At 44.7% G+C, this 26025-nt stretch overlaps 1 protein-coding gene across 1 annotated transcript in view; it reads right to left on the reverse strand.

Annotated features, from left to right (window-relative positions):
- Positions 1-8616: 8616 nt before the first annotated feature.
- The window catches only part of LOC135396438 (protein MON2 homolog), a 118707-nt gene continuing 101298 nt past the window's right edge, over positions 8617-26025 (reverse strand). Inside the window, exons 26-28 of the mRNA XM_064627402.1 lie at positions 14916-15067; positions 14721-14859; positions 8617-9542 (exon numbers count right to left, since the gene is read on the reverse strand). Of these exons, the coding sequence (XP_064483472.1) occupies positions 9349-9542; positions 14721-14859; positions 14916-15067 (485 nt within the window). The 3' untranslated portion in view covers positions 8617-9348. The remainder of the gene's footprint in view (positions 9543-14720; positions 14860-14915; positions 15068-26025) is intronic.

Below are 26025 nucleotides of genomic sequence, written 5' to 3' on the forward strand. Positions count from 1 at the left end.
CTGAGTTTATTTACAAGACTGCAGCGCAAGAGAAGAAGCGCGGGTGGTACGGATGGTGCGATCGTCTTCGGCGCCGCCACACACCCAAACCACGTGATCCCCAGGAGCCACTCACAGCGTCTCCGAGGTGCAGCGCGGGAAAAAAGCTGGGGCCCAGTGCGCATGCGCAGACCGACCTCCTTTCTCAACCTCCTCTCCCTTCTCTCCTCGGGTTTTTCGTCTCTCCTCTCGTCCCCCCTACGCCCCAGCCACCGTTTGGTTTGTCTTCGGCGCTAGCTGTAGAGCAACGATCATGCTGTCCCAAAGCAGACAATCAAAAGGCGATGGTGTATGACAAATCAAGTTTATTTGTCCTCGGGAACTGCCTCGAAAAAGCTACAGTACATATCTTTTTACGTCTTGTAGTAACAGGCTTCACTGGAGCTTTAGGTGCTTCGACATCGAAGGGCAGTTCAGAAGCCAATGCTGAGCTATGTGCATCGTTGTTGCCCTAGGCTGCGGGAGAACTGAAACAAAACAAAAAAAGTCTATTGATGATCCGTAACTCTGCACGAAAATCACTGCTATGATAGGCAGTCGATCTTGATTTCGTATCTGAACACCAAAGCGCACTTGTCACAAATGTTCGTAGATCACAGTGAATGAACGGCTGCGACATGCATGAGGGGCAACTAGCATAACCACACATAATTTGATTAGCGGCATATCAGAAACATACAAGTTACGGCAATGCACTGCACAATGAAACGCCGCTAACGTACCGAGTGACTCATAAATGTTGTACGTAATACACTTAACGTGATAAACCTGCATTACTTCCTTCGGTCACAAAAAAGTAATCAAACTTGTCTTATCGTTCACCTGCAGTACGTCGGAAAAAGTGCAGACTTCCTCTCTGACGATTTCTGCGTCCTTTGTAGGTGCAGGGATTCCATCTCCATGTCATGTTCGTATTCCCGCTGTTGTGATGATCAGGTGGATGTAGTGATGGGCGATACTATCGAAACATTCGATACTATCGATAGTTTTGAACAATCGATTGTCCAACTATCGAGTGAACCGGAATTTCGATAGTATCGCGATAGTTTTCCGGACTATCGATAGTGTCGTGACAGGACTTCACAGAGCTTCACGTCACTTGAGCCAAGCCAATCCAGCACACCTTCTGAATTCGCGTTTCGCTCCTGCACACTATCAATACTTTATTGAGTTTGAGTTTTATGAATTTACCAATTCACTCCAAAATATTCACTTTGAATTTAACATTTTAGCTTGTTTCTTTTGAAAACTAAACATTCTGAGAAATGTACATTTCGCTGCTGTAAACTACCAATAGTTTGTTGACTAAAAATTTAAATTTTAGCATGTTTGTTTTGAAGACGATATCATCTGAATTCGCGTTTCGTTCCTGCGAACTATCAATTGTTTACCCAATCCGAAATTAAATTTAAGTGCTGCTCCTGCGAACAATCAACAGTTTCTTCACTCCAAATTAAAAATTTGAGAAGGTTTCTTTTGGAAACTAAACTTTCTGAATTCGGGTTTCGCTCTTGCAAAGTATCTATAGTTTATTCACTCCAGGTTTATAATTTCAGCATGTTCCTTTTGAAAAAGAAACTTTAACTCGCGTTTCGCCCATGCAAACCATCAACAGTTCGCACACTGCGAATTTAAAATGTTAGCATGTTTCTTTCAAAACAAAACCTTCCGAATTCACTTTTCGCTCCTGCAAGCTATCAATAGTTTGTTCGATCCAAATTTAAAATTTGAGAAGGTTTCGTTTGAAAACCAAACTTTCTGGATTAGCGTCTTGCTCCTGCAAACTCTCAATACTTTGTTCACTACGAATTCAAAATTTTATAATCTTTCTTTTAAAAACGAAACCGTCTCAATTTGCATTTCGCTCATGCAAAGTATCGACAGTTTAATCACACGCAGTTTAAAAGATGAACATATTTTCACCGGAAACAAAACCTTCTAAATTCTCGTTTTCGCATGTAGTTCGACTATCGAGTTTCCCTCTTGATTGGTTGTTACCCCTCGGGGGGAAAAAGAAAAGAAAGAAAGAAAAATGATCATGGGAAATAAATTATCAAGTTCATGAAATATGAAATATCGGAGTATTATACATGTGCAATGCTATAATGTGGGCCCTTCTGAGGAGGAATTGGTGGTCGTTAATTGTCACAAACCCGTATTAGCATGACAGTAACATAAAGTAGTGATAGTCTGACAGCGTGCGCTACTGCTCTGATTAATGTTAGCCAAACGCATAGCGCACAACAATCCACGACATCTCTTTTTCTGCTTTGTTGGTTTAAGCAGAACAGAGGCTCGCGTCTGTTTTTCGGAACAGTTCCTCTGTTTTATGTAATCCATTTTTTCGTGCTAACAGTCCGAAACTGTCTGAAAATATCAATAATGTGCAACTATAAATAAAGGTATTTGATTACATGATAATACAACTTGGAGCAGTCACTTCTACATTTTTGCAGCAAGCGGGTTTGGGTTGTGTCCAACTTACTATCGATAGTTCAAACTATCGATAGCTTTCAGCAAAACTATCGATAGCTAAATGAGTAGTCGTCTCAACTATCGATAGTACTATCGATAATGTTTGGATGATTATCGCCCATCACTAGGTGGATGTGTCATTCCGTTCTCGCATTAGCAGTTCGCCACAATCTAAATCTAAAGCATTCAAAACCCTCAAACTACCCCTGGCGTCTGCGTGCACAACGGTTGCAGTCCGAGAGAACACGCGTGGCCGGACAGACGCGATGTCTCCTCTGTCGTTCTTCTTTCTCCTCCGTTCGACCGACCGTTTGGATACGTGCGCCTCAACCAAATGACTCTCGCCCAATCAGCGCCAAGGAAACTGACGCCAGTTTTTTCGACCAATGAGCATCCAAATATTTATACATATATTGCGCAGCCAATCAGAGATCTTCCGAGCTCGCACGCCGGTGGCGGCAATATTTTCGAGGCGGTGCGTTTCGCTTTAGAGCCGGCGGCTGAGAATGCTCTTTTGAAACTTTGCCAACCAATAGCGGAGCGCACAATGTCCTTCGGCCAATGGGTATCAACTATGATGCCTGACGGAGTTATACCACGTGTTTATGACGTGCAAACGTTTTTTTTTAGAGCCGCGAAGAGGGGGAGCTATGGGGGCCTGGCTGTAGCGCAGCTCGCAGATGCAAAGCGTTCGAATGAGACCGTTTACAGCAGCCAGTTGCTTCTGGCGCTTGTAGATGGCGCCACAGTAGCCACGCCATTGCTTGCCTTCTGCGAGAGCCTGTGTACCTTTGCCTATGTGAGTGTTTCCGACCTTTTTTTTTGCCGCTGTGGTACAGTTCTGTGCAAAATCTGGAAAAGCAGAGGGAAGACTTGTTCCGCGATTGAGTGTAGAAACTGTGACAGAGATCTGATCGTGTGGGACGAAGCTGTTTGTTAAATTCACGAGCCGTCGCTATACAAAGACTGCCCGCGTTCGAGGCCTTTTGCAATGCACGGGTTTCCACAAAGAGAGAAAAACAAGCTGATTCGACAACAGTAGGTATCGAATCGGAAGGATTTCAAACCGGGAGAGTCAGCGAGGCGAGGGTAAGTAATGCAGCCCTCAAAGTGGCGCAGCATTTCTGTGTGAGCACCAAACTCCGCTGTAGGCGTTGGCTGCTGCTTGTGAGAATAAACTTTCCCCATGTTGCAGGGGTCACGTTCCTTGCAGTTGAACGGTTCCGTGTACATGCCTTGTCAGTGCACGAAGCACTCGATCGTGAGCCCCTTGTTTGTCGCCTCTACAACCTTGATGAGCGGTGTACAAGTATGACTGCACCTGCTGCTCCAACCCGCATGTTGTGCATGTTGCCGCCAAAGTTGCCCGAAGCTAGTCTCTGTACTACACGTTCTTCTCACTGTTTGTGTCGACCTGATGTCGGCCTTTAAAATTCATACACCATCGTTGCACTGGCACAGTACTACACCGACATGGCCGCTGTCAAACAGCTTCGTTCCCTTTGCAAATTCTCTATAGCTCAGCGCAGGCTTTCTGACTCCTTCTAGCTCGTTGATCATGTGGTTGTATACATCTGAAATCAACAATAAAAGTATATGCTACTTCATATAACGACAACATAACAACCCTTACATGCATATCTTTCTCAGGTAGTTGTACTGCAACTCTTGCGATAAAAAGCAAGAAATCACGATCTTACGATATTACATTATGAACGTACCCACAACGTAACGTATGCGCAACAAAAGAAGAGGGAACCCCCCACCGAAATATGTAGTATGTAGTAACTCGAGCATAGTGTTAGTGGGGCCGATCATCTGGGACGCACGAGGACAGAAATATCACTCTAAACCAAGCACATGCACTCACCTGACCATTGAAGCTTCGGCCAAAGCCTCGTGTCATCCTTCCATCCGGAATTCATTGCAAAAAATTTAAAATCGGAGAAAGCGTCTCTGGGTTGCACCGCCGTACTACGTGCGCCGTGCCAACGGGCAGCCGAAAGAGAAGGCAAGCAGTGGCGGGCAAGGTCACGTGCGCTAAGATGGCGGCGCCCAGATAACTCTGCTGTAAACGGCTGGATCGCGCATGAGGTGCTCCACAGCGTGGTCACCACAGGGGTGACACAAACACGCCATTGTTGTAACTACCCTCAAGCGGGTGCTTTTGGCAAAACTGCCATCTTGTCCTGGTCGCACGTCATAGAAAACGTCATTTTGAGGTCATGTGACTTTCTTTACGTGTCGTTTTGCCGCTTAGCGGCATATTTTCACCGTCATAACACCAAGAGATGACCATATTTTGCCAGCGTAAGCTATGCGGTGCTTCTTCCGCAACATGGTAGCCCATTTCACCAAAGTTTACGTACATCACATCGGCTTCGTAAGTGTTAACGCGCGGTCGTCATCACCTCTTTGGAAGCTGTCAACAATACGAGGCTTTATGTGTAAAACTGCGCGTTTTACTGTGGGTTTATCGGATAAAAATAATTACCGTGATAGAAAAACATCCAAAACGTCGTCCAGAAACAACAACCGCATTGTTTACAAACGGTTTGGAGACCGATCACGGGCGCCTCCATCTTTAAGGTCACGTGCGCCTTGACGTTTGCTGTGACGTACGAGCAGGACCTGTCCAGGATGCATTGCGTTCGCCCACCACGCTTCCGTCTACGGAGCAATACATTGGATGCCACCCCTGTGGTGGTCACCGACCGCCATATTGGTGGGCCCAACGCATTCTGTCGTCTGCATTTAGTTCAAGCGGGGCTGCCCGTATTTTTTTAAAATTTACTAAAACTAAAGGGCATGTCATACCAGTTTGTTGCAGCTTTGAGTACACTTCGCACAGACAGAGAAAGAGGGATAATTTTTCACAGGTAAGCTCTTTATTTTGAGGAAAAATCTGTTTATTCGTATCGCATGCGTCTGACAACTCGGACTTGTTTGCATTGCTACTTCGCTGGTGCCAATACGTACTAAGAAAGTATGTGTGGCTGCTCCTATACATCTCAAGACCATGTATTTTCTATAAACAATGCGCTTGTGCTTGCAGGTTCCCGTCACAGTCGCTCAGCTGTGCCGGAGGAGCGGATGCAGAACCTGCGCCAATATGCCAATTTGTTCCACTGTTCTTTTCATTTGTGAGGTACAGTGGAAGTAAATAAACTGGCTGTGTTAACCTCGTATGTGCAGTCGCTCCTACAGCGTGTGTGCTAAGTCATGCATGTGCATGCTCTTCGTGCACAGCGACTCGAATTTCTGTAATGAAATACGCTGACAGCTGAACAACTGCAAAGCATTCGTGACAATAACGTTATTTTAAGATGAGGAATGGGGAGTTTCATCGCCAGGGTCTATACTCCACCCCATTGCTGGTGGTGAGCCCTTTCAGAATAAGGATCGAGGTCTTATTGTACAACACACACAGAGACACTCGTAGAACATAATATGATAACGGGAAAAGTCAAACGAGAACCATACAATGCCAAACCAAATAACGAACGAGAACCACGGTACACCACACGAAAACCGAACAACCAACGAAAACAAACAAAAAATATAAAAACGGAAGTACCTTACAATAACAAACAGTGTGAAACCTTTCTCAGCAAAAATAACTAATTTTATAAGTTGACATTTACCAAATGCGCGTGCGCCCTGTGCACGACAGTTAACGACCCCCTATTCGGAATACAGGCAGCGGAGAAGAAAAAGAAGGCAATTACCATTAAAAACCACAGGAACACGCCTGAAGCACGTTTGGAATACATCAGCACACTGATTCCTAAGGAAGATGCGTGCTAATCAGCAATGAGGAGCGTTTAAAGCGCAATAAATAGTCCAAATCAAATCGCTTCCCATTGTTTCCTATAGGAGCCGGCGCCAGTGGGCCCTCCAACATGGCGGCCGGTTGCCGCACCTCTCTCCCACGCGCCCCTCTCCTTTGCGAGAAAGATCAGTGGTTCGAATAGACCTCTACCAGAGAAACGTCATCATGACATTGGTAGACAGACTGAAACCGAAACAAATCGGAAGGAGAGGGCTGGCGGGTTTCACGAACGGGCACTTGTTCGCTCTTCCATTGAAAGAAAAGTAGGACCAAGGGTCGCGTCCCGTTTAGGGACCATATCGTAAACTCCTTAAGACCGTGGCTTTCGGGCGCCACGTCAGTTGCTTGCACTCCTCCGCAGGCAATTCAACGTGCCCACGCGCGCTGCACCTGCGTATAATGCTGCACCTGCATGCACCTGCGTAATGCTATTTTGTGTCCGAAGTAACTTAATTGGAAGTAACGCGTTCGTTTTTTTTTTAAGTAATTCAGTAACTGCGAGTTACATTTCAGACTGAAGAACTTCGTTATTAACTTACAATTTGCACACGGTAACTTAACTTGTAACGAGTTTTTTGACGGGTACTTCTCAATCTGTGCCTTGGATCACTTGTCTAGAATGTTGGCAGGGGCAACGCCTCTCCCCTCTCAGACAGGCGCCGTCGAGTAAAAAATGTCGAATCTTGCCGCGTGTCTCATCTTGCCCCACCTTACCCTACATGGAGGTGGAGTGCGCGTTTATTTAAAAACCGCATTAAATACTCGCGGAAAGAAAACACTTGACTTAGCTTCCCCGTACCTGATCATGCGCCACATTCTCGGAAACCCCAAAGTCAATGCACGGGCTACATTCTCCGCTCGCGGAGATATACGTCTGAGCGTCATCATTTCGAGAGCAAAGGGAAGTTGATGGGGATGACTCAACCCAAGATCCTTCTGCAAATTGCAACTACCATGGCAACAGCAACAACTGCAAACCGCTGCTTTGCTGAACACGATGGAAATTGATGTTCTGAGGCTGGAACACAGAAGATGTGGGTTCGAGTCCTGCAGCTGGCTAACCTTTTCAGTGACTTCCGTCTTTCTTCGTTCATTGTTCTTAGGCACTTGAGACTTGTGTGTTTGTCCTTTCTTCTGTGTTCCAGCCTCAGAACATCAATTTCCATCGTGTTCAATAGATGTCGCTTGCGTTGCCCCGTCGTATGAATGTGTGTGTGAGTGAGAAAACATGGAAGAGTGAAAGTGGAACAAGTGATTGAGTGGATGTGGTTTGTCCCTTGAGATGGTGCAACTTTGGAAATCATTGGAGAGTAGTGTTATTAGCTTAGCTGAATTGGTAGAGCCCTGGACCAGTAATCCAGAAGATGTGGGTTCGAGTCCTGCAGCTGGCTAACCATTCAAGCAACTTCCTTCGTTCGCTGCTTTACTCTTCGCCCAGCCAATAGGAAATGTGGACTACTTACCCGCAGGCCGATGTCATGCGTGACGTTGCATGAGAGTGATGTGCAGGTTTCGTCGTCTGCTATTACGGCATGTTTCGACAAATCCCTTGAAGACGACTTTGTTATTCTGAATGAAACTTTGACGGTTGCATGTGAACAGTACTCGAAAATATATAGTTTTGGCTAAGTTTCAATTTCAGGTTCAATTTATTTATTTTTGAGGTGCCCGTGAACAGGTCGTTTCTTGCCAAACTTGCCGTTTCGGAATCGCCCCAACTGTACAAGACTGTCCCTTTAAGGTCGTGCTTCAGGCAATGCCACCAACCGGGAATGATCATCTGTGATACCTGGTCGTCGTCTGCTAGCATGGAGAGAAAGAATGCTAGCAGATGACGCACTAGGCGCTCAAGTATCACAGATGGACAGATCTTGGACAAATTTCCCAGTTGGTGGCGTCGTGTGAAACACGGCCTCCCCTCGGAGGCGATAAATGCATGGGCACGCATGGGTCCTTCGCAAGCAGCACCACCGATGGGGACAGGTGGGCCACAGGCTGGGGATTCCAAACAAGTATGTCGCACGGCAAGTACGTGGCACCGTGCTATTTGACATCCCCTTCAACCACCCATGGCCACTCACACACCTGGTGATATCTGTCCTCTATCCAATGGCACAAAATCATTATCATGCTCTTGTAGTTTTTGTGTAGTGGGCATTCCAGATTTTTCACTTTTTAGAACATCCGAAACCCCTCACACAGACTCAGGGAAGGACATAGTTCTACGTCAAAACCTGCGAGCATGTCAACTGCCTCTCAAAGCAAACACACCTGCGACAACAAATTTTTATAATGAGCTTTTTCTTTTCAACAGATTTGCAGAGCACACTTGATGTAAATCACTTGGGGATGGAGACCCATGTTACATGCGCACTGAAGTGGCCAGTACATTATTAAAAGAGATCGGCTGTGTTGGAAAACCAACAACAAAATTCACTGGTTAATTTATGTAGCAAAATCTATCATGTGCACTTCCACAGTCAATTGTAAGTATGTATAGGCTAAGAACATTTCTATGGCTGCATAATTGAATACCTTTGGTACAATATGGGCCTGCCCTGATTCAAGTTAAAAATCTTCATTGTAAGCTCTCATTTGACACATTTGTTCCATCACTAATTCAATCCACTTTTCGAGTTTGTTTTACACGAGTGAAACATACGTATCTTTACAGACTCGGAATCCTGCTTTTATCACCGAGCCAGATAAAGCTACGCAATCATGAAATAAACTACCGATCAGCATCCTACACCGACACCACTATGAAAGCACCTTGCACACTGTGAAAAGCCTGCCATACAATTGCACCTCTGCCTTTTAAAGTAATATTTACATGCAGACTACCCCTTCTGTGATGTTTACCATGTCACTGTACCAGATAAACTTATAGTGACTGCACATAATGCAGTTGTCATATCATTTGGTTGCATTTTGGATGTTAAACTATGTACAAAATTTACAGCTGTGTGCCAAGCCAGGCAGCCACCTCTAAAGGACACTCTCTATGCACGCCTTTCATGTTCTTGATTACAGGTGGGACCATTACGGTGTATCGACAATCGAGGTGGTGCCAAGAGGTCAGAATACTCGTGAAGTGCTTCACGCAGTGAACGGCACACTTGCGCAGATGTTGACGTGCTGCAGCTGACCAGGTGAGGGTAAAGGGCAATCAGTTGCTCCCAGACGCTCTGCTCCACTGAAAAATGTTCACACCAGAGCAAAGGTCATTTCTTCCTTCAGGAGGCTTGCCCAATCAATTGAGAGTTCAACCAACACCACCTAGATACAGAAAGCCTGCATGCTCGTCGACGTGGCGTAACAACTAAGAGTCAGCCAATCAGGATCATGTTTTCAATGGCTGCAGCCAATTATAAACGTGTTTTCAGCCGTCGTCTGGGAGTTGTGATTGAACATCCCAGCGTACTAAATGGGAAACCTTAGAAATAAAGCGCAAAACTGTCTCAATCTTTCTCAAAACTGATTTTCTGGAAAGCGTCTAGCACTTTTTGTCTAAACATTTAGGTCTGCAGGTTCCAGGTGAGCTGCAATCATTTGCGGGGTTCTTGAATTCACAGAACGGTGAATCGCAGTAGCAGATAAATTCTGACTCTTAATTGAAAGAGGGAGAGGAGGCAATGCGCAGGCTTTCTCTATCAACTGGGCTGGCAACAGCAATCGCGAGGTGTAACCAATTGCTAATTTTTCTTTCCCCTCTTCTCCGCACATCATCTTTACTATCCTCCTGAAATTTCAAAAGATGAAGAGGCTTTACTCTCTCTAAACACTTGAGTCATCGCGCATTACAGGAGCTGCCTCACACCGCCATCTTTCACTTGCTTTCTCTAAACTCACTTGTCTTCATTCCTCCATTCTACTTAGTCTTGGGAAGTAACTTAGTAATCAGTTATTCAGCTATTAACCAGTAACTGTAATTAATAACTAGGGCCCGGATTTGTAGGCATTTGCCTGAAAACGCCTATAAATGCCTAAATGAGACATTTTCAGGCTTATCTGCCTTTCTTCCAGCTATGTCCCATAACTGCCTTTTTTCCACTTGTTGTGTTTCGTAACTGCCTTTTTTGGGCCACGCGGACAACCTGCAGGCGTGAGTCACACTACAGTCGCATCAAAAAAGCATAAGGAATGCATTAGCTCGATTTCCGTGCCCTCTTGACTCATCGCCAGACTCAGAGCACGCGACCTTTAATGGACGAAACAGTGACCTACTAGTTTTGGACTGCAGTTACATTGTCACGTACAGGACAATTGCCCCCTTTTGGTAGCCTCCCTCAAGGCACGGGTCGCCCAAAGAGAGGCTACTAAGACGACCTGTCATTGGACTGTTCACGTCACTGCTATGCGATGTTTTCGGCTATCTTGTCTTTTAGTAGTTCAAAGTACTAGTGTGGTCCAGACATAGTCATTGCGACGATCAGCGGTCATCAGAATTCCAGCGCAAAACCGAGCATGCCAAAGGGAAAAGCAGCACCAAGCAGTCCGTTGCAGACGGTGGACTGCGAGAATTCGGCGAGGTATTTTCAACAGACGGAAACATACTCTTCTGTACGGCATGTGAAACTGCAGTCGCCAGCAAGAAGCGGTATCATGTTGTTCAACACGTCGCCACCCTGAAGCACATTTCGAGTGACAACAAGAAGGTTGCAACTCCACAACTCCTGGCTGATGCGTTCAATGGACGGTCAAAAGGTAACGGATTCTCCAAGGATCTGTGCACAGCGTTTTTGTCTGCAGATATACCCTTGTGGAAACTAACAAACGGCGATCTCCAGTGCTTTTTCGAGAAGTATACGAAGGAACGCGTACCCGACGAGTCAACGCTGCGGAAAAGATACGTGAAGGAGTGCTACGAAGAGACCCGGACTAAAATCAGGACCGAGATTGGCGACAACTACGTGTGGGTGTCCGTGGACCAAAGCAGCGATGCCAGCGGACGCTATGTGGCAAATTTCGTCGTGGGAGCGTTGAAGCAGGATGAAGCATCTCGCCCAATCTTACTGAACACTGAGGCGCTAGACAAAGTGAATCATTCAACTATTGCCCGTTTTTTTACGGCCTCTCTGAAACTTCTCTGGCCCGGAAACACACAGTATGAAAAGGTTCTTCTCTTCGTGAGTGACGGTGCTTCCTACATGTGTAAAGCTGGGAAAGAACTCAAAGTGCTGTACTCAAAGATGATTCACGTCACGTGTGTCGTTCACGCCATGCACCGCGTTGCTGTAGTCATTCGCTATTCTTTCCCTGAAGTGGACGCTAACACGAAGAAGGTTTTTTTGAAGGCTGCATCCAGAGTTGCGGCTTTCCGAGAGTTTGCAGCGAGTATTCCACTGCCACCGCAACCGGTTCTTACACGATGGGGTACATGGCTAAGTGCGGCCATGTACTATTCTGAGCACTTTCGCGCGGTGAAAGCGGTTCTGCAGGAGCTTCCAGACGATGCTGTATCCGTAAGAGCAGCGAGAGAGCTCTTCAGCAACCCAGAAATTGAGATGGACCTGCCTTACATTAGTGCCCACTTTAGCTCGCTCACAGCTAGTATGACGAAGTTGGAGACAATAGGACTTCCCCTAACCGAAGCACTTAAAACCCTACAGCATGTGCGCACGGTGCTTCGCGGACTGGAAGGGAAGGGGTCCACAGCCGCTGCAAAGATGGAATTGTTGATTGGAAAGAATTCGGGGCTCTCAACAATGTTCCAGATTGGGATGATCCTGAGAGTGGAGGAAGCATATCTTGAAGCTGAACAGCTGAGCCCACGGGAAATAGTTTCTTTCAAGTTTGCGCCCGTGACATCGAGCAAGTTTCTCAAGATACAAGGCACTCCTGTGGGCGAACAGGATAAGCTTTAAGTTTGAGAATTTAAAGATGTCATTTATTGTCTCTTGTTACTGAGGAAATGTATAGAAAAATGAACAGATATGCAACTAAACGGTTTTAATTTATCTTGCCTATATTTGCCTATTTTGTGATTTTTAGGGCCTAGATGCCTGCCTATTTTGTACTTTTTTAGCGCCTATAATTCCGGGCCCTATTAATAACTCTTTCAGTGGGCAACCTTTATGGTGAATACTAATCAACAACAGGTATCTAACAAAGATGCAGTTTCTGAAATTATAATGGTAAACTGGAAATTCTGAAGTACTAACTCACTAGCTGGTGTCCCTTTACAATTTTCTGTTTACCTCTATAATTTCAGAAACTAGTTGCATCTTTGTTCATTACCTGTTCTGTCTAATAAAAGTAAAAGTGAGTTGGTATTCACCATACAAGAGAGAGTTATTAACAAGAGTTACTGTCTAATTGCTCAGTAAGTGATTACCTGTAACTAAGTTACTTCCGAAGAGCAATTCTATTCACATGGTTCTACTGGATGTCCTTCACAGGGTATTATTAAGGGTAGATAATGTCTGATTAGCTTTAATTTAGTAAGCAACACTTTGAATACCTGAAATGGTTACAGGCCATATCACATTGTAATCTGTGATAATTCAACAATACTTCATTGTAATGTGCAAAATGTTCTAATTAAGTGTTGGTGAGTTGGTCCCTGTCGACTTCATTACAGAGAGCTGGATTAGAGGTATGTATCATGTAGAAGGAAAGGTCCCTTGGGTATGCTTAAACCTAGGATGCTACATTTAGGCATTTTGAGGGATCAAGGAGTGATGATTCTGAACGACGTTTACAAAATGCCTTTGATTCAATAAATTTGCTTTTGTATTTCTTATATTTGGTCCATGGTCAAATAATTGCAATAATTTCTCTTGCCACGCAAGAACAGAAAAACAAAAAACACTGAAGATGATCGTAGATTTATTACAGTGCTAGCTTTCGGACAAGAGTCCATCCTTCATCAAGTGCGATACATTTGACAGGTGGTACACATTTATACTGATGTACTTCAGAGAAAGGTGACAAAGAAGGTGGTGAGGAGGAAATACAAATTCTTGTTCGAAAGGATCCTCCTCACCACCTTCTTTGTCCCCTTTCTCTGATGTACATCAGCATATATAGGTCTACCACCTGTCAAATGTATCGCACCTGATCAAGGATGGATTCCATCTGAAAGCTTGTACCATAATAAATCAACGATCGTCTTCACTGTTCTCTCTGTGTTCTTGAACTATAGTCTTGGTTGCCCTAGTACATCTTTGTGCTTCATGCCACAAGACTAATACCCACTGTTTACACATCTTTTGAATTCTGAAATAACTAGAAGATCAGCCTGCACAGAATCTTGTTTCTCTGGCAGCTCTGTCAGACCCAGGAAATTATTGTTCGAGGGTGGTCCCTCATGGTGCATGAGATACAAAGTTTCACCTAAGATCGTTGGTCTAGAAATGAGTAACGTGTAGATTCTGGTGCCAAATTGTATCAGATGGCTATGACTGCTCCATGGAGCTGTCTGGAAACTAATTTCAGATCATTACTCTGTTCTACATGTAGAGTGGACCCACACATTTGACAGAGCTGATCAGCAGCTCAACCAGCAATTTCGCTGACAGCCTCAGAATAGGCGTAATCTTTACTTCTCCCATATAGGTACCATACACTTGTGACAAAGAGAACTGTTATGTTAATCTACCACACATCCCTTTATTCACACTTTAGCTACTGCTTTCTGGTATGGGATACCACAACTAAGCCAAACTTAGACTGCAACAATTTCTTAGTTCCTTGAACAGTCTGCGTTTTACAACTCCTCCACCGGAAGGCTTTTTGAATAACATAATTTGATACAAATATGTGTGTAGCTTTCATAGATGTAAACTGCTTTGCTACTACCAAACAGTAGCTAGAAAATCACTGACAAATGATTTTTCGATGTTTATTCTGAAAGAAGATACTTGTCACTGTGGTCACTGAAATCAGAGACTTTTTAAGACTTCCCACAGGAGAACGTCTTATGGATAACAGTGGTTATGCTGTCCACTGTTATATGTATTGAATAACTTTGCTTGATTCACTGTCTGTGTCACATAAACCAATTCACAATCTGTGAATTTAGATTCCATTGTTGTATATGCAGCCATTAATGCCAGTTCTACTGTTTGGGATCTGTAGACTAGAGTCAAGTCGATACAGTGAATGTTCTAAGACTCCTGCCAAAAACTTGCGGAAATAAAGTTCATTCATTCATTTGTCACATCTGCACTCACAACACAGAACTTTGTGACTCTATGATGTCCGAGCATGATGTTCCTTCTTCATTAAACACATTCATTCTTCCATTAGTCTACCTCGAATATCTCTATGCCATCTGCATTCCATTCAGTAAGGTTTGGATTCAAGGTCAGATACTAAATCAAAGTGAAATGAGCCACTTATACTGAAAAAGGCAGGAAAGTGTCACTACCATTATCAGGAGGTGCCTTCTTGAGTGATGCTATGAGTGTTGCTACAGCCTTGAGGACAAAAGAGATCTCAGCCATGCGGTGACGGGGCAAGGGACATTTGCCACTAAGCTGCTCGTCCTCCACGTAGTGGCAGATCACCTGTGTGATAGCACCATGAGTGGGCAATGATGTTGCAATGCAAAAGCAAAACAGACCTCCTGGAAGCGATGTAGAAGTGAAGTGACAGCCAGTCGGTTGACTACACTACCCTCTGGTAGAACAATGCCTCCAAGGAATGAGAACTGTAGCAGCGTTTCGAAGCATGCTTTGGCAAACTCCTCGCGAAGCTTCCTTGTTGACTCCGTGTCTACAAAGAGAACATATACACATGTGCATAACATGTGCATAACTGTGATATTGTCAATCACATAGAACGTGTGTAGCATACCAATTTGAAATACATATTTCTGTGTAAGTACTTTACCTACATGTGCTGGCCTATCTGCAGTTTCACCCAAATTTAGGCATTTTCATATCCAAGATACAACAGACAGACCGAACATACATACCCAACAAACCAACATACAGACAGACATGTCACCAAGATGGGGGAAAAAGGTAACTTTTAAACATGTAGAGAAACTACATATATGTATTAATAAAATGTGAGATTAGCTCACAAAATTTAGTTCACAAACTGTGGATATACACACTGCAAACAACAACAATGTAATGAAAAACAGCGCACAACCATCTGTTTATGACTTTGTTCCAACATACATAATACAATATGTACATACAGCATTTCTCAATTCCTTGATTTGAAAATTAAATTACCCAGTGGGCACATCAAAGAACTTTGATTGCCTTGATCTAAAGAAGTCCCATAAAATCCTAGGCTATCAGAAATCTCAGAAGGACTGAATACTGTATAAGTAGTAATTTTCGCGAGGACCTATTTTCGGCAAAACTCGCGAACGCCCTTTTTTTCGCGAATTTAAAGTCTCGCGAAATATTCGAACCAATGACAGAAAAATACGAGAACGAAATATGTAAGAAATTTTACCCAGGACCCTGTGTCAACTTATGTACACGGGGTTTCTTACGCTATTAGACTGCATTGCCCCGCAAAGTGTTCAGTTCGCCGCTGCAACTGGAGACAGTAGTCCAGCCTTCACGTACGAATCCCGCGCGAATGCAGGCGTCCCGTGATTCCAGTTCCTTGTAAGCCTGGATCGTCCATGAAGCGTGTATGCACTCTGCCACGCGGATAGGCCTTTGTAGAAGTTGCCGCATCACTATCGAGTGCCAATCGCACCTGCTCGATGCGATGACAAGAATGACGGGAGACAGGGCAATTCGGCAATGACACAGATACAAACCGAGTAGGACACCCTAATCGCAGCCCTTTCATTCAGAAGTTCTCAAAAGGAAGACAATTTGAACGAGTTACCCAGTTGTGATACCTTTTATTAGCTTCTTCCAGGAAGTTCAAGGTGGAGGACCCCAAAGAGACAGGGTCGACGCACCGCAGTACCGCGAATTTAAGGCTCTGCGAATAATAGCCTGATCCTGGCTTCTCACAAATTCGCGAATTTAACCATTTATACGTACAGTAATCAGAAACAGAGAGTCGAACCAAAACGTTTATCGGTTCGGTTCAGGTTCGGGTTTGGGTTCGACGATAAGGGTTCAGCTCCGGTTCAGCTCCACAAGGCAACTGTAATGGTTCGAACCGTTTTTTTTTTTTTTTTCAAACGGTTCGGTTCACGAACCGGTTCAGGAGTCATGGCTGGGAATGAAGCACAACAGGCAGGTTAAAGCACACTTCTGTTTGTGTGGTACAGTGCTGTGGTACAGTGGATAGGAAGACGTCAACGGTCGTTGAAGGTTTTTTAAAGATTTTGCACGATATAAAAGACAAGATTAGTAGTGATTACGACAGAAGCATAACCATGAATTACCTGTTTGGGTTGACTGCCCCAGCACGTAGTTGTTCACTGAATCTCTGCAGGAATATAACAGTCAACCAAGCCTGCCTTGGCCTAAGTCATTTAAGTAATTGATATTGATACAGTGACTACCAGTCAGGAGACGTGAATACACGTTAATCAGCAAACGACGCTTCATGGTAGTTGGATTGGAATGGCGCGATTCTGAGCCCGCGGGCTTTATATAAAAGGCGCGTTATCATTCATCGCTGACCACTGCCGTGCTACCATGTCGCCCTTAGAGTGAAGTGTCTGTGAAACAAAGACAGAGCAAGAGCAAGTGCAAACAGAGAGTTCGACTCATTTTCGACCGATTCACGATTTTTAAATACGATGTCAGTATGGCTGTTTCTACCTTTTTTATTTCAAATGCACAAAGAAAACGAGCTTGGTATGTTCTTTTGTAAGTTCACACACGCATGTTGGCAGTTTATCCTGCAGCGTCGTACGCACAGACACATGCTGTATTTGAGCTCAGATAGTCTGCTTTCGCAATTCACTACACTAAAAACAACAGAAGAAAAAAAAATGAAGAAGAGAACATTTGAAAGACCGCAAGTTGCACAGCCGACGACATATCCATCGGTTGGTCCGCCTACTTGCATTTATATACAGGATGTCCATGATAACCGTGGAAAAGATCTCTAACACATAGCGATGTCAAAGAAAAACTGACAGCTCTCCTATGACATTTGTGTCACAAACGGGCTGATCTTACAATGCAGCACCTGTTTGTAACACAAACGTCATAGGAGAGCAGTCAGTTTCTCTTGGACAGCGCTATGTGTCAGCAATCATTTCTGCAGTTAGGGTGGACACCCTGTATAGCTCAGGTTGAGTATATTATTATAATATATGTCACTTCCTGAAAGCTACCCAAAACTGTCATTGATCCCAAATCCTTGTATATATTCTTGTGTATGTCTCAGACATTAGTAGTCATAACAGTTTTCAGTCATAACTGCCCGTTCATCCCCATTCATAATTCCCCATTCATCATCTTAAAATAAAGTTGTTGTTGTTGTTATTATTTCGCGACTCGAGAAAATGCAGAACATTCCTGCAGGGCACGACATTTTCAGCAAGCAACAGAAAGGCTATGAAGCTAATAAAAGACAAAAAAATATGAAAAAAAAAACATATGTTTTTATGTTCATGCACAACATGCAAACTCCCTCCCTTAACTTAAAAACCCGAGACTAGGGGACAAAAAAAAAACGACAACACAGACAAGGTCTCAAACACAGCTGAAAGTTTACTCAACAGCACAAACATATTAGGAGTTCAAGTGGGTGACACAGAAGGGTGAGGAGGACGTAAGAACATCCCCAAAACCAATGGGAAGGTCAGGGAAGGCTTGCTGACACAGTTCCCAGCAGAGATAATAGACAGCGTTTCCTTCATAAGCCTTTTGTTAAGGTCACTTTCACTGGACACTACAAAGGTTTCATGCCATCTGGGCGCACAACCTCTACAGACTTGTTGGTGTTTTACCAATTCGGAAGAACAATCGTTATATTTTACTTTGAGGGCATGCTCCCACAGGCGATCATTTAGGCAACGTTTACTTTGACCGATATAACAGAAATCACATTCCAGAGGTATCTGATATACAATATTAGAACGACAGTTCACATACACAGTTCTGTGGATTTTACACGAAGTTTGAACTTTTTCAAAGGGGGTCAACGAGTCTAAACAAAAGTCATTTCTAAATACTAGGTTCACATCAAATTTCTTCGCAACAAAAAGCAGGTTATAAGATATTTTATGAAAATAAGGAATTATGACACGACCAGTAACATTCTTTTCCTTTAGGGAAACAGAAAAAAGCTTGTTTCCAAGCGGCATTAGACCATGAAAAATCATACAATGGGAGTACCCCACGTCCCTCAACCGAGACAGTTGGTGGCACAGAGAAGAATGCAACTGGTGAACACAAGACTCTTTCACAGCTTTTGACAGTAACCCCGTGATGACTCCAAACTTGACGGTTTTTGAATGGCAGCTATTAGCAGACAGGATAGGTTTAGGAACTAATTTGCCATAGTTCCAGCAAAGATAAGGTTTGTATTGTTTTCTGCAAATTGCCCGGGAACGGCTTAAGCAATTTCGCGACTGCATCCGTCTTTCTAGATTCAAAAAGGCTCGCAGGAAGGACTGCAAACTTTGATGATTTGTCCGTTTGCAATAAATATAATCCTTTCATTCGAAGTTCATTTTGAATGGTTCTTATAGGCAAAGTACTTTGTTTCGTTGCAGGAAAGCTTGAATCAACACATTGCAACAACTGTCTCATAGCTTGCTCAGAAAAGGCAGAGGATTTTTCAGGGTCATTCAAAGCGGAGGAAACTTTGAAAATGCAGGCGGCAACATCAAGCTTTGACGGCCTTAAATTTAAACAAAATTTTGGTCCTTTAGACAAAATATTCTATGTATGTGATGACAGGGGAACATTGCTGGGGTTAACAATGTTGCAAGGTGAATCATGATTAGGTTTGGGTCTCATGGGGCAGGGAAGCATGGACATCCGCAAAACAGAGAATCTAGAAGAAAAAGCTGCATTCTTCAAGGAGAGCCAATGTACATAGTGAGAGTTCCTGTGGATTCCTTATTCCGGATCCAGGACAATTGCTCACCGGACAATTTTTCACCACAGAATCGATGCAGCCGGACAAATGCTCACCGCCTCTTTCACCGCACTTATATGTAATTTTATTTTGCGGTTTTATGTGATGTGATTTTATTTATCATTTATGGTGCTCATATACTTGACTTTTTATTTGTTAACTGAACTTGGGTGGACTATTCTCTAGAGATCTGGCCTAGGATTTTCCCTCTCCCTCGCGCGCCCCGCCCACCCGGAGCGCGCCAATGGGAGGACGCGTGGGCGGAGTCGACTTTCATTGCCATCTGGGGGCAGAGGTTCGAACGTAGACGGAGACTTGCTTTTCGCGATGCTACGTCCACTAGGTCGTTCGATTCACCATGGCCCTGAGTTGGCCCGTGTTCCATAGATTGCGCTGCTCGATCTGTGAATCTAGGGACGCGCGTTCCTTGGGACCACGAAAATGGTCGGCGATAGGTACTGCGTCTGAGCGATGCTCGCGTTTGTCTGTTTGTTTGTTTTCGCTTTTAATGAACGTTTTATGATAGCTTGTTTTTGCTTTTAATAAACGCTTCATGATCGGGGTCCTTGGGCGATGTCCGCGTTTGTTTGCTTTATTAAACATATGGAACACGTGTTGTTAGAATGACCTTGATAAGACGTCCGCGGAATCGTTGCGCCCGTGTTTGGTTGATAGTAGGGCGTTCTTTGGCGTGTGCCTTCCCTGAAAACAGTGTGACAACAGGGTTTCAGAGGACAGCCCTCAACCCCATGTACTGTTGTCATCGCCAACAAAAGCCTGTCCATGCAGTTCCTTGCAATAAATGTCATGTGCATTAATTTCGCAGCCCGCTGTGGTCAGTTGCATGCGTCTCCTGGTTTCACATAGAAAGATGATGCGCGCCCAGTCAATTGACAGCGGTACGGTGCCACCAAAGTTTAATGAAAGAAACCACCAAAACAGTAGTTTTCTGTCGTCATTAGCCAGCATTACCCAACATACGCACAGAAACGGCCTGGGCGTCTCGTCAAAGTCCTTCTGTAACAACGTGTGTCATCATGTTCAGTAAAAGGGGGAAAAGAACCAGAGTCTTCTGTCGTCATTACCTAAACGTACGCACAAAAACGGCACGGGCATGGAATCTTATCAAATTCCTTTAGTAACAACACGTGTCGCATGGCGCAGTGAAGACATAAAGGGCGTATGAAAGAGAGAGGGAAAAAAAAACCGCAGAGGGAAACAGTCCGTAATGACGCATTGTCCCGCGAAACGACAAAAAAACAAAAGTGGGGCATACCTCTCACCGCCCGCGTCCGGTCCACAGCGCCTTGCACACGAATCGCATGACATGCTCAATAAAAGGGAAGGCACACGCCAAAGAACGCCCTACTATCACCCAAACACGGGCGCAACGATTCCGCGGACGTCTTATCAAGATCATTCTAACAACGCGTGTTCCATATGTTTAATAAATCAAACAAACGCGTGCATCGCCCATGGATGCCGATCATGAAGCGTTTATTAAAAGCAAAAACAAGCCATCATAAAACGTTCATTAAAAGCGAAAACAAACAGACAAACGCGAGCATCGCTCAGACACAGTACTTATCGCCGACCATTTTCGTGGTCCCAAGGAACGCGCGTCCCTAGATTCACAGATCGAGCAGTGCAATCTATGGAACACGGGCCAACTCAGGGCCATGGTGAATGGAACGACCTAGTGGACGTAGCATCGCGAAAAGCAAGTCTCCGTCTACGTTCGAACCTCTGCCCCCAGATGGCAATGAAAGTCGACTCCGCCCACGCGTCCTCCCATTGGCGCGCTCCGGGTGGGCGGGGCGCGCGAGGGAGAGGGAAAATTCTAGGCCAGATCTCTAGAGAATAGTCCTTGGGTGTACATCGAAATAAAGTGATCGAAATCCCCATTTCAAAACAAACTACTGTAAATAAATGTTATCTGGCTAAACAATGCACAGTTGCGCGCGGGAAACTGCCAACAGCGAACTTAGACTAACCTGGACATAGCGGTGCAAACACTGAACTTGGACCAACCTAATAATAAACTAACCACCGTACTGTTCAGTCGTCTCCGCCCTACTAAGCCTAACGGGCGCTAAAATGTGGCTTTCATTCGCTAAACCGACTTTGACAGACATAAAAAATTCGTTAATTTTAGTGGTTAAATAATGATGTGATTTTAAATCTTCCCCGTCTCGTGTCTTGGAAGATCCTGGTGACGCAGGCATGAGCGTACCGAGAGGGGGACAAGGTCACTTTGTAAAATTGCGCACTCTTTATTCATAGGTCACGATTATTTTCTCAGAGTCATCATAATATAAACCTGTGAACACCCGCACAGTCCGCAGCGTCCGTCTCCAGGGAAGGAGGTGACGTGGTTGCACGCTTTGCCCCCTTGGAAGCACTTTGCTCCCCCCCTGGGAAATAATCCTCTAGGAACGCCCCATGGACGCAGGTCCTGACAAAGACGCTTCAAGTGTGCCTTCAAGTGGACAACCTCTCGCCTCACCCTCTTCACTGGTGGATTCCTAGATCTATTTGAAGCAACTTACACAGCTAAAAAAGAAGTTCAGCTAACATAAAAAAGTCAAGCGCCAGAAACGCGAAATAAAATCACATTATAAGTGTGGTGAAAGAGGCGGTGAGCAATTGTCCGGCCTCAGCAGTTTTTGGTGAGCAATTGTCCGGTGAGCAACTGTCCGGTGAGCAATTGTCCGCGCGTTATTCCTTGGATTCCTTATTTTCATAATATCTCATAACCTGCTTTTTGTTGCAAAGAAATTTGATGTGAACCTTGTATTTAGAAATGACTTTGACTCGTTGACCCCCTTTGAAAAAGTTGAAACTTTGTGTAAAATCCACAGAACTGTGTATGTGAACTGTCGTTCTAATATTGTATATCAGATACCTCTGGAATGTGATTTCTGTTATATCGGTCAAAGTAAACGTTGCCTAAATGATCGCCTGTGGGAGCATGCCCTCAAAGTAAAATATAACGATTGTTCTTCCGAATTGGTAAAACACCAACAAGTCTGTAGAGGTTGTGCGCCCAGATGGCATGAAACCTTTGTAGTGTCCAGTGAAAGTGACCTTAACAAAAGGCTTATGAAGGAAACGCTGTCCATTATCTCTGCTGGGAACTGTGTCAGTGTCATATCTGATGATTGTATCTAGGGTTGATGCCTGCTCATATCTTGTTTCGGCGCGCATGTTGTTCTCGATAATTGTCAAGGGTGCTGTTGCGTCATGCGCAGTGCTTCCCCTTTGAGTAAATAAAAGAAGGCCCCGAACGGAAGACATTCTTCTTCTGGTTCTCAGCACTAACAGTTCAGGTTGCACTACCTGTCATGTCTTGTCCTTAATGCCCTAGCGACTATGACAGTCAGCAAGCCTTCCCTGACCTTCCCCTTGGTTTTGGGGATGTTCTTACGTCCTCCTCACCCTTCTGTCTCACCCACTTGAACTCCTAATATGTTTGTGCTGTTGAGTAAACTTTCAGCTGTGTTTGAGACCTTGTCTGTGTTGTCGTTTTTTTGTCCCCTAGTCTCGGGTTTTTAAGTTATGAATCTATACCACCAGCTCACTTGCTACGTCTCTATCCTCTTGTTATCCCTCCCTTAGTTCCGTAGGAACCGTTATTTGAACCGGTTACTGTTTTTTTTAACGGTTCAGTTCCGGTTCAGCTCCAAGATGGTGTCGACTGTTTTGGTTCAGTTCAGTTCTGGTTCGGCCAAAAAGTAACGGTTAATAATGGTTTTCGGTTCGACTTTCTGATCAGAAAGAAAATTTGGAGCTCTCTAACTTGTCACAATGGACCTTTTCCGACAATGCGTATGCTCATGCCCAGCCCCTGTGTCCGCCATCTTTGAGCGGAAAACATCGCTATGGACCCACCTGCGGGCGACTGTCATGTTCATTGTGGGGAGATAATCGGTTTCAAGGTTACGCGGGCGTCTGAGGTCTGGAGAATGAAAAAAAATTGTCACCGACTTAACGCCAACGGGAAATAACAATTTATTTAGACATTTCGTCTCCTATGCGGGAGACATCATCAGTGCAAGTCTAGGGACGGGAATGAGGAGCACTAAAACCGGTCTTGCTATTTACGGGTTTTACGAGGCCAGAGTACAGTCCAGGAAGTGGGCCACGGTTGGCATTACATGCTGTTGGCTCCCTCTGTATGTGCCACGATTCGAGGAATTTTCTGGGTCCCCACCGCTGTTCACGTGCCAAGGTGACGGCACCCTTGTAGTCGAACACGTGTCTCGTTGTCCAGCAATGATCCACGAGCTCAGTCTTTGACCTAGTTGCGTTGGTCGCCTTTTCAACGTCTCGTCTGTGTTCTTTAATACGGGTGTCCCGTTTCCTGCCTGTCTCACCTACGTACGTGGCATTGCACTCCAAACAACATAGCCTATAAACAACACCGCTTTCGCTTCCAGGTGGGGTGGGATCTTTTGGCCTTGAAATGATGTGTCGAAGTTTCATATGGGGTTTGAAACAAGTCTTTATCCCCAAAGGTAGTAGAATGCGCCGAATACGCTCCGAAACCCCTTTGACGTAGGGAATTGAGATGGTCCCATTATGTGTGGAAGGTTCCTTTGGCTGCCTGTCTTCTCTACGCCTGCGCGTGTCATCGATAAACTTCTGGGGATAACCTCGTTTCCTAAGCAGTTCATTGGCGGTGGTCTCTTCTGAAGATTGAAGTTGAGAGTCGGAGGCAGACGCTCAGCACGATCCAACAAGGTTCTGACGACGGCTCGCTTGTGTTCGGTAGGGTGGTGGGAATTGAAGTCCAGGAAGTTGCCAGTGTCGCAGGCCTTACGGTAGACCGTTGTTTTGATTTGTCCTACTTGGTCGTGATGTACATTTACGTCCAAAAAAGGAAGCACGTTGTTTTTCTCGATTTCATAAGTAAACTGAATAGAAGGTTCAACACTGTTTAGGACCGAATGGAAGGCATCGACGTGAACCCTGCTTAAAATCACAAAGGTGTCGTCAACGTACCGTCGGTAGAATTTAATGGGGCAGGGCGCTTGCTCTAGTGCAGATTCCTCCACGTGCTCCATGACCAAGTTGGCCAGTGTCACGGACACTGGGCTACCCATTGGGCAGCCCTCAGTCTGATGGTACATCTCCTGATTGAACGTGAAGTATGTTTGTTTGAGGCAAAAGCGCAGCAGGACAATAATGTCTTCCACAGTCAGAGAAGTACGTGCACTGAGGGTGGCATCATCACGGAGCCGCTTTTCGGCGACCCTCACCGCGAGAACAGTCGGAACGTTTGTGAAAAGGGACACCACGTCGAAAGACACCATCACGTCGTCATCCTCGAGTACGCGCTCACGCACCAGCTCCACAAACTCACGAGAGTTCCGAACCGTCAGGGCGTTGGCTCCAGTTACGGGCGAGATGATGTCCACCAGGTGCTTGGCGAGGTTATAAGTTGGGGAACCAATGAAGGACACAATAGGGCGCAAGGGGCATTCTGGTTTGTGTACTTTGGGGAGGCCGTACAGCTTTGGAGTGGAACCGTCGGACGAGAAAAGATGACGATATGTAGACTCGTCGAGGTGGCCCTTCTTTTTTAGGCGCCGGAGGTGTTCATTGAGACAACGCTCAGATTTCGCTGTGGGGTCATTGGAAAGTTTCACAAAATGTTTCTTGTCACTTAAAATGGTCTGCATCTTGGCCTGGTAGTCGGTCTTGTCTAGAATGACGGTCCCCTTCCCCTTGTCAGCAGAGAGAATTATTATTATCACTGATGATGTCTCCCGCATAGGAGACGAAACGTCTAAATAAATTGTTATTTCCCGTTGCGTTAAGTCGGTGACAATTTTTTTCATTCTCCAGTTATGACGCCCAGCTTTTGGAATATCTTCGTCTGAGGTCTGGTAATGAGTACAACGCGCTTTCACTCTTTCCGCATTCTTCTTCCAATCTCTTCTCTTGCTTATACTTTCCCACGCAATGTGCCAGTCCAAAAAGTGTCACCATTATAGGGGGGAAAGACACGACGTTCGACATTCCGTCGCCCGGGGCGACGCGAATATGGAAATGGTCCCTTCAAGGATAACTTTGCAAATCTGCTTTAACAACACAGTACTAGTAGTCATTATTGCTGTATTTGCAGTTTTAAGCTATCAAAGATGTCTTTAAAAACAATGTGACAATATACTGCCAGATGTACGCCATGAGCAGTGTATCGAGCAATTAGAATCAACTTTAGTAATTAATGGCATATAGAGGCGAGCCCACAGAGGCATTCAGGGAACAATTTTGTTGTATATGTGTTGTCTATGCAATGTGTACTGTAAAAACACCATTGTTCGCGTGCACCTAATTTTCGTTAAGGCCATGCCAAAAATTTCTAGCAAAAATTTACACTTCCAAAACAGTGATACAATCCGAAACATAATTCGTATTTTCACTAGTTATGCTATAAGCCTTGCTAATTATGCTTGCTATAAGCATTTGAACCAGGGGTCGAAACCGGAACTGAACCGTAACCAAAAACTGCAAAACACTTTATTTTTATTTTTAAAGCTTGAAGGAACCGAAAAAATATGATGCAGTAACCGGATCGCAGACGGTAAAAACGCCTATACCTGCCCACTCGACTGCCGCCCACCATCTCCCTGCATCGCTCGGAATCTTGCAGAATTCACAGAGCGGACATAACAAATTGATAAACCAACAAGTGGTGA

The sequence above is a fragment of the Ornithodoros turicata genome, chromosome 6, assembly GCF_037126465.1.
Source record: "Ornithodoros turicata isolate Travis chromosome 6, ASM3712646v1, whole genome shotgun sequence".
Classification (NCBI taxonomy): domain Eukaryota; kingdom Metazoa; phylum Arthropoda; class Arachnida; order Ixodida; family Argasidae; genus Ornithodoros; species Ornithodoros turicata.